This window comes from Anas acuta, chromosome 4 (assembly GCF_963932015.1).
Source record: "Anas acuta chromosome 4, bAnaAcu1.1, whole genome shotgun sequence".
NCBI classification, from domain to species: domain Eukaryota; kingdom Metazoa; phylum Chordata; class Aves; order Anseriformes; family Anatidae; genus Anas; species Anas acuta.
This window is the reverse complement of record NC_088982.1, coordinates 52142308-52151347: the sequence shown is the minus strand read 5'-3', so window position 1 is coordinate 52151347 and position 9040 is coordinate 52142308. Positions and strand designations below refer to the sequence as shown.

At 35.2% G+C, this 9040-nt stretch overlaps 1 protein-coding gene across 2 annotated transcripts in view; it reads right to left on the bottom strand.

The window, feature by feature from the left end:
- Nucleotides 1-444: 444 nt before the first annotated feature.
- Nucleotides 445-9040, bottom strand: part of CEP44 (centrosomal protein 44) — a 12678-nt gene continuing 4082 nt past the window's right edge. For both annotated transcript variants that reach the window (XM_068681238.1, XM_068681239.1), the window contains exons 5-11: nucleotides 8516-8623; nucleotides 6754-6912; nucleotides 6180-6389; nucleotides 3387-3456; nucleotides 1325-1452; nucleotides 1026-1063; nucleotides 445-647 (exon numbers count right to left, since the gene is read on the bottom strand). In XM_068681238.1, the coding sequence (XP_068537339.1) occupies nucleotides 590-647; nucleotides 1026-1063; nucleotides 1325-1452; nucleotides 3387-3456; nucleotides 6180-6389; nucleotides 6754-6912; nucleotides 8516-8623 (771 nt within the window). In that variant the 3' untranslated portion in view covers nucleotides 445-589. The remainder of the gene's footprint in view (nucleotides 648-1025; nucleotides 1064-1324; nucleotides 1453-3386; nucleotides 3457-6179; nucleotides 6390-6753; nucleotides 6913-8515; nucleotides 8624-9040) is intronic.

Sequence of the window (9040 nt, the reverse complement as noted above, 5' to 3'; positions counted from 1 at the left end):
CTGACTTGCATATTTCAGTGCTTAGGATCAAACTGACCCTCACTTTGTCAATGTTAACGGAATCCATAACGTGTGCTCCAGCTAGGCATGAAAATTTTTATTAAAAAAAAAAATAAAAAAATAACGGTAAAAAGGGTACATATTTAAAATCATGTATTTAAGTTTTCATTAAGACTTATTTAACAGTACAGATGGTAAGATGGTATGTAAGAAAGCCTCTTGGGTACAATATGCAAGTTCCAGCTGGAGTGTTTCCAACAGGATGTAAACCACGGTCCTCAACCTCACACTTTAAAAAACATATTAGTTAGCACACTGCTAACAAATGTCAACACAAAAATACACTGCTCTAATGACTTCACATCACAAAAAGACTGGGGTGGGGTGGAAGTTATCTGAACAATTTTTAAAACCAAAAGTCAGGGAGAAAAAAAAATACACGGATGCATTAAAAGATATTTATTGAAAGGAGTATAAGCACCAGTGATCATTACAAATTCAATATATTAAAAATTTAATGCTGTACAAACATACATATTAATTTTGATATCCATAAGTCTACAGAGACCAGGTCTGAAGACCTGTTCTTTCAAGTCTTCTCAGAAGCCTTACTTGAGGTTTTCAACAATTCTGAGGTTTCTTCTATTCTGAAAATTAAAAAAAAAAAAGTTTACACACTCACACATGCTTATTAAAATACAGTAAAAGGCAAAGTTGCTCATTCCAGAAACTTCTATCAAAAGATACTATTCCTTGTCAATCAAACTCTAAACACTCTTTAATCTCCAGTTAGTACTAGTAACAACGCTTTCTATTACTTTTTAGAAACCAAAACAGTGACTCATCCCAAAAATACAGAACTTTAAGTGGATTTATTATCCAGTGGAGTCATAAGGAAATGCCACACCTGATGTAGAGACATTTGAGGTTTGGAACACATATGTACGTTCTCCATAAGCCTTAGTCCAGTCCAGTACAACTCCCTCCTGGGAAATGAATTCCTGCTGCCCTTTCCTATTACTTACATTTTACTTATCCTTTCCATTCTTTCTCTTGTTGTCTCCTGCAATTTAAAAGCAACAAGTTTAGTGAACTCTTCAAAGCTAACATTCTTCAGATGGACTTTCAACCTGAAAAATTCATTGAGAAAATGTAACTTTAAGCACTGTTTACATATTGAAAGGATTTTTATGAGACAGACCTAGACATAGTTTTGCATAGTTTCCTTGTTTTTCACTTGTAGTATATACAACTAAAACGAATGCTTACTTGTTCTCTTGACCCCACAAAGGAAATCAACTAAGCACTTGCCAGTTTTACTTACCTTTGAAATGTCTGTCAGACCATGAGAATTAATGGTCATGGCTTTAGGAGATGGGTCTGTGGATAATAGTGAACTGTATCCAGACGACTGATGAAGACTCTCTGGCATCTCCTCCTTCCTTTCTGTATCTATTGAGAAAGACTCATTTTTATGTCACCTTTGCCTTTTTGCTCTCTTACTGCAAGGTCAGCTATCAAATAGCTTGATTTACAGTATGTAATAACAGAAGAGAATGCATTGTTTAGAGAGGGAAAAAAAAGCTACTATTTTTTTTTCATTTCTTAAAACAAGGGTAGGTAGAGTATATTATGTATAACACAAGACCAATTCCAAAAAGATCATCTAGGAAGGCTACCTTTTATCCTGATTACAGTAAAATCAACACATGAACTTTAATTACTGGATTGAATATTAAGAGTAATTTCAGAATGTTCACATTATTTGTATTGTGAATCACCTGTTCAAACATGTTTTTTAATTTCTGCAAGGTAACCTGTCTTTTAAGCAGCAAAAATATAAAGTCATCACTTACTTAGCTAAAAATAAGTTTTTTTGTCTCCCTAGCTCTGCTCCCATTGGACTAGTTTTAGGTCTGTTTCTGATGAATGGGTGCTGCATGCTATCTTCTACTTTGGGAAGGCTTTGATATTCTTTAATTCAGAATAGTATTGTCAGGGAAAATAAAATTTAGTACTTAAAACGAGTGTTTGTGTCCTTATTTTTAGTCTTGCAACCATCTACAGATAAAAACTCTGGAACATGTTCAGCTACACTTCTCTGTACTTGAAATGTATTATTTTAATCAATTAAAATTAACAAGTGTTCTTTCAATACAGTAGCGATTCATGAAGAGCACTACAAGCAAAAAAATGCATTCTGAGTACTGCATATCCTCAATATAAGCATCAAGACTGGCTGCACAGCCTTTAAACCTACAATTTTCTGAATCATATTTTGCAAACTCCAGATTAATTCTCTAAATCTGAAAACATAAAGGTTACCTTTTAAAGACATCAACCTACTTGCTGACTATGATGTCCTCAAGTGTCAATAATAAATCATTGAACATACAAAAGCAAGTAAACAAGTGGCAAGGTTTGGTTTTGTTTGTTTAAGTCTGTAAAAAGGTCTGTAAAGAGGCCTTCCTAATTTCCAAGGAAACTGAATTACTCAGATTAACATAAGTAAATTCTTAGTTTCCTTTCCAGTCTCTATCTAATATCCCAGAAGGGGACAAAAAGGCCTAATAAATGAGAATACAAAATGCAATACTCTCCTAACTAATGGTTATAGGGATAATAGCCACCATAGAGGAGATGGACCAAATTAAAGTGAGGAAACATATAGGCTAAGAAGCTACCATTAATAAATAAGAATTACTTCGGAACTAGAGAATATTTTTAGTTTTCTTCCCACTTAACACTGTTTCATTGACTTCTTGTGTATTCCAAAATTTAGCAGGAGACTGAAAAAAAGCTTTTGCTGTGGTATTCAAGATAAGAAAGCTCAGTGCAAAAGCTAGTGAGGATAGCTGTTTTTTCAAAAGGGATGAAACTACTGAGAACATTCAGCATAGATTATAAACAAAAAACTTCAGTTTTCCCTGAGCCCCTTTATAAGTAAATAGAACTTAAAGCATACAACTATTTTAGATATAATAAACCCATGGCAGCAAATTTATTTTGTACTTGAAAAATTTATATTTTTTTTTAAAAAACATTGTAACTGCTTTGAAGTGCAGCCAACATTATTACTTTTCACAGCTTTCACTCTATAGCACCTTAAATTTGCATTTGAGACTTTTGGTAGAGTGTTATTTACAACTAAATTAATATGCCATGTATTTGCATTAATAAGTTTAAAACAATTGGAGTAAATACAGCTTCTAAAGAATAAATTAGAAACATTAAATTGCTAGCAGATTCATTTCTTATCTGAAGCATGCATTTAAATTAAAAGGTCTCTAAATCACAACTGTCTAGTTAAAAAACACTGTTTTAGTCAAGGTCAGCAAGAAGCGCTTAGCGTATGGCTTAATTTAAAAAAAAAAATTAATACTCACCAGGAGAATCTGGAAACGTATTAGAAGTACGTTCTTGACATACATTGCTGAACTCTGATGACAAGTCTCTCTGAAATACAAGTTTACTGCATTTTAGCCTTATATCCTGTTTAAGACATCTTTTGACTGAACAAAGTTATACGTAAGTACCAAATATGCATGCGTGTGCTACACCAATCCAAGTATGTTGGCACTACACAGATATGAACAGTTACACTGTACTTAGCCTGTGCTAACAGTTATATCTTGATGGTGGCTGCTGTGAAGCTTAAAGTAAGCAAACCTTCCACTTACAGTTGATAATCAGAAATGCAGCTCCTGAAGTCCTAGAAATCACTGTAAAGATGAACTGAAATTCATTTCAGCTAAATGGTTAGAACTCAAAAGTCTAGTTTAAGCTAGTTTTTCAGGCTCCTAAATGAGACCGTTATTTTCTAGAAAGGTTCTCAGTTCCACTCAATCTAGTTTAGAAAAGGTTGTTCATAAACAAGGAATCAAAACTGATGTTCTACTCACAACAAATATGTCCAATTTCCTAATTTCAAAGTTTAGGAAAAAACTCAAAAACAGACTTTTTTTTAAACCAGTAACTATTATTATAATTTCAAATCTCACCCTGCAGTAAAATATATCACTTTATATACTGGACTAACTATATCAGTTAACAGGGAATTATATCCAAGTAAATGAGGAAGAATTAGTAGGTGTTGTGTGGGAACAAGCTGAAGACAACTGCAATTAAGAGAAGGCAGAGGAGAAAAAAAAAAAAAAAAAAAGATTATCTGCACTGACTCCTTCTGCCCAATTGCTTTCATTGAACAGAGTTGGCAGCTTTCAGATTTTCCCAGAGTTAAATGCACAGCTGCTGCTACTTTGGCAGCAGTGCAATACAGATCTTAGAGTGGTCCTGCTATGTTGGCTAGATGCCAGAAATTCCCTGAAAAATGCAAAACTAAGAAGAAAGCAGTAATTCTGAATTGCTTCTGTATCTACGAAGAACAACTTGGATGGAATTTCATAAAAACAAAGCAGAAGCAACTCTCTGAACCAAAGGGTTATTTCTTGGCAGTTTTCAAGAGACTGTTGAAAAAAAAAAGTTACAGTTTAAGACTTTTTTTTTTTTTATGTAAAAACTGCTTCTTTATACCACAGACAATACCACAGACAAACCAAAATCAAAATTATTTCTGCAGATAATTTCTTACAGTAACATCTAGTAGAGACATGGAAATTTTTGAGTGGTATTAGTGTTAAAGATTTTCATAGCAGGTATTCCAGACGTCTGAACTACTTCAATACATATGATACCAGAGTAATAATAAACCAAATTTACAGAAATTAAGGAAAAAGACTAATTTGAATCACAAGACTTCCCATTCTGCTGTCAAAAGTAGCCATTGAAACTCTTAAGCAAAAAAAGTAATTGATAATATCAGTCATTACTGTCTGAACTACAACCTTCAGAAATATGCCAGCACTTAGTCTGAACACTTGTCTATTTCACGACTTTCTGTTACTAGCACACTTTCAAGAAACACAGGAAAAAAATATTAAAGTGTCTTTATACACTATATACAAGTATTAGCAACATTTTCATACTGCAGGACCAGATATACACTCTGAGGTCCTGATTACAAGTAAGTTCAACATTCTTACACCTACAGAAAAACGAAACACTGATCAACTGTATTTCGTAAGTTTTCAACTTCTGAAAAGATTCTCCCGGTATCCTTTGGATACACATGCAAATACATTTTGAAATCAAGCATGCAATGGCAAAATTGATGCTATGGGTCACTGCAGCTCAAAACACATGCACATATATGAAATTATGTAATATGTGTCTTTATACAAAGGCGTTTCAATACCATGAGAAATAAGACAGTCTCAATGTAAGAAAACACCTGATTTGCTCTGACATATATGTCAAATACAGCCACATCACAGTTACAGTACCTTTTCACATTTAAAAATACAACAAGCATCTTCAGTAAGGCTTAAGAAAATGGGAGGGAAGAGCAAAAGGGAGAAAGATCAGTTAGGCTACAAATGTACAAGATAGCCTCAAAATACCAGTAGGACTAAAGAGGGAATTAACTTTTCCCATTAACTCTTTATTTTCCATTGTACCACTTATTTTTGACAACTTTAGATATATAGAATGAAGACAATCTTTCAGATGTATATGATTAGAGATCAGTCTGGAGAATTAAAAGATATGAATTCAGCTGAATCAGTGGAAAAAGCACTACGTCATAAATTACTGCAACAACAATTGCAGTCCAGTATGAGATAAAATTTGATGATATGGACCAAAAAAAAGCAAGCTTAAATGTGCCCCTAACATAATGAAATCCTCCACTACAGAAACGGTATGTTTTCAAAGTATAGTATAATTACAAGTCTACAAAAGCTTCCTTCTAAAAGTTCACTAACAAATAAAAAACACACATGGTCATTACTCATGAAAATACGCTGAGCTATACCTGCTGTTCCTGAAAGGAAACCTTTTCCAATGGAGAGCTTTACTTCAGAGCATGAGAAAGCGACAGAACTACACAGATAAAGAAAAAAAAGATCACCAACTCCATGAACAGCACTTGAATACAAGATCACCCCTACAAAAATAGCAAAGGACATACATCAGGAGGCGAGAAAAGCATAAACAGGCTGTAAGTGCCGTGTCTGGCAACACTTCTGTTATCTGGTAACGTCTACATAACACTAAAAAAAAAATATTTTGATAGTTATATCTGCCTTTTTGTTATAGAAGAAAAATGGAAGTTGATATACCTTTCTGGACTGCACCAGTAATTCTGTTTCAAGGAGCAAAACTCGGCTCAACAAATTATTCCAGTCCTTCTCGTCTATAGTAATCTTTCCTTTCAGTCGCTCTTCTACAGCATGTAGCCTATCTTCAATCCAATCTAGTTTATGAAGCTTCTCCTGGCAATCAGCAAGCTGGGTCCTTAGGAACTCAATCTGAGAATTATCTTCTATGACCTGAAAACACGGATAAGAACACATTCTCTGATTTTGACATAGATATAATTCATAGTTTGATCAAATAAGCTCAGTGGAATTTTCCTCATGTTCAACAACCACATTCTGCTACGTTTAGAAAGTAATCTTTTAGAATTGTCATTAACAGCATTCACAGAACTAAGCTTTTATAGAAATTTAACAGAATTGTCTCTTGTAAAGACAAGAGACTTTGACTTTTTTTTATCCCCCCTATCATGTCATGTATCTACTAGTTACATTTAAGAAGAATCCAGCTATCTTTTTTAAAGCCTCCCCTCTTTAGGAAAGTCCCATGAGAAATATTAAGAATACACATGGACATCTTAAATAAAAAAAATCTTACTTGTTCACATTTAACTTCCACAACATCATCATCTATGCACAATTCTTCATTACCTCCCTCGTCTGGAAGGGGTGGTGGATGAAGCGGTGCTGAACAAAGGGGCGCTGGATGAAGGTCGTCACTAACTTCACTCCCTGAGTGCCGTTCTACTTGAGGTACCTTTTGAGCATATAAAAAAAAAATCATTGGTGTTGATCATTACAAGAAACTGCAATTCCTCAGACAGGTAACAGGAAAAAAAAAAAAAATCTATCACAAAAAAAAAAAAAAGGCCAGGTGTTTATCTAACAAACTTTTCCCAACTGGCTGCAAAACATAGAAAGTAATAACAGTTGAAGTTTTGAAAAGTAATCACATACATGTGAAAGAATTGTAAAACAAATATTCACACCATTTACCACAGCTACTGAATACCCTGGTATTTCTTGAACGGTACTGAAATCATTAATTGCCTTTCTTATTGTATAAAAAAATCATTAATGATTTCTCAGGTTATTAGATTTCAAAGTATGAACGGAGGCATGAAACAATACAGTTTCAACATTAAAACTACCTCTATACCATTCAGAAAGAAAAAAAAAAAACAGAACTAGGAAGCTTGGAACTCTTTTCCTTGGCTACTGCCAAAGTAGTCCTATTAGCTACATGTTTCAGTTCCTTTGAATACTTTCCTCCAAGAGAGCGAAAGACAAATTCTGCCCTTCTTCCCAAGTCTTATGCTCTCTACCTCTCACAGTACAAAATACCTAATGATTAAGAATCCATAATTACTAGCTTTGTGCACTATCTAAACACTTGCAGATTACTACATGTTTTAGTGAAGCTGGAATTCTTTTCTTCATGGGAATTCTCAATATACTTGCACACATACCTGAAGAGTAAAAGGTGTTTTGAAACCTACATTGAAACCAGCACGTCAAGCCAAACACAATTCAATCTCCAAAAAGGATGTATATTGTTTTTTCCCAATTGGATCTTCATTTTGATTACTGTTCCTCCTTTTTTGTATAATGCAACTAACAGGTAACAGTACTAGATTGTTAGTATCGAGACTGAGATCAGCTGCTCAGTAAAAGAGAAACAATTTTTTCTGTAATAGCTTGTTGTGGTTTAACCCAGCAGGCAGCTAAGCACCACAAAGCCACTCACTCCCTCCCTCCCAGTGGGATGGGGAAAAGAATTGGTAATGTAAAACTCGTGGATTGAGATAAGGACAGTTTAATAGGACAAAAAAGAAAGAAACAGTAATCATAATAAATAATAACATGTACAAAACAGGTGATGCACAATGCACCTACTCACTGCTCGTCAACCAATGCCTAGCTCCTTCCCAAGTGGCGGCAGCCCCACCAGCCAACTTCCCCTGTATTCCCCATTCAGCATAATACCAGGAGGTATGGGACATCCCTTTGACTACTTTGGGTTAGCTGCCCTCCTCTCCCAGTTCCTTGTGCGCCCCCAGCCCCCTCATTGGCGGGGCAGCACGAGGTGCTGAAGAGTCCTCGGCTCTGTGCAAGCACTGCTCTGCAGCAACTGAAGCACCAGTGCATTATCAGCATTATTCTCATCCTAAATCCAAAACACAACATCATACCAGACACTGAAGAAAATTAACTCTATCTCAGCCAAAACCAGAAATTTTGAAAAAGATACCTAGTGTGATCAAACATCAGAAGTTAAGTGAAAGCACATATTCTAGAAAGAGCCTGGGAGATTAGATTATAAATCAGATTAACATTTAGACATACAACTACATTCATACCTGCTTGGAATTCACAGCACTGCCATTGGGACCAGCAGGGACAGTACCACAGTTTGACCATATTTCACACTTTAAAGGTCTGAGTTTCTTCCTCATTTGGGATTTAACCTTCAAATTGAAAAGGGGGGTGGAGGGTGTGTCATTAACAGGCACAGCACACAAAGACATTTAAACCTCTTCAATACAACACTGTCTAAATAAATTATATACTAAATTAACAGTCAAAAATAGATGTTAGAATGAATGCATTATACTGGTAACACCTACACAAGGCTGCAACAAAGTCACAAGTGTAAATGACAACTTGCAACAAAGTTCATAGAATCACAAAGGTTTGGAATGGAAGGAACCTTAAATATCACCCAGTTCCATCCCCTAGGCAGGGACACCTCCCACTACATCAACCTGCCCAAAGCCCCATCCAACCTGGCCTTGAACATTTCCAGGTATGGGGCATCCACAGCTTCTCCAGACAACCTGTTCTACTGCCTCACCACCCTCAGAGTAATTAGTTTTATTCTAAAT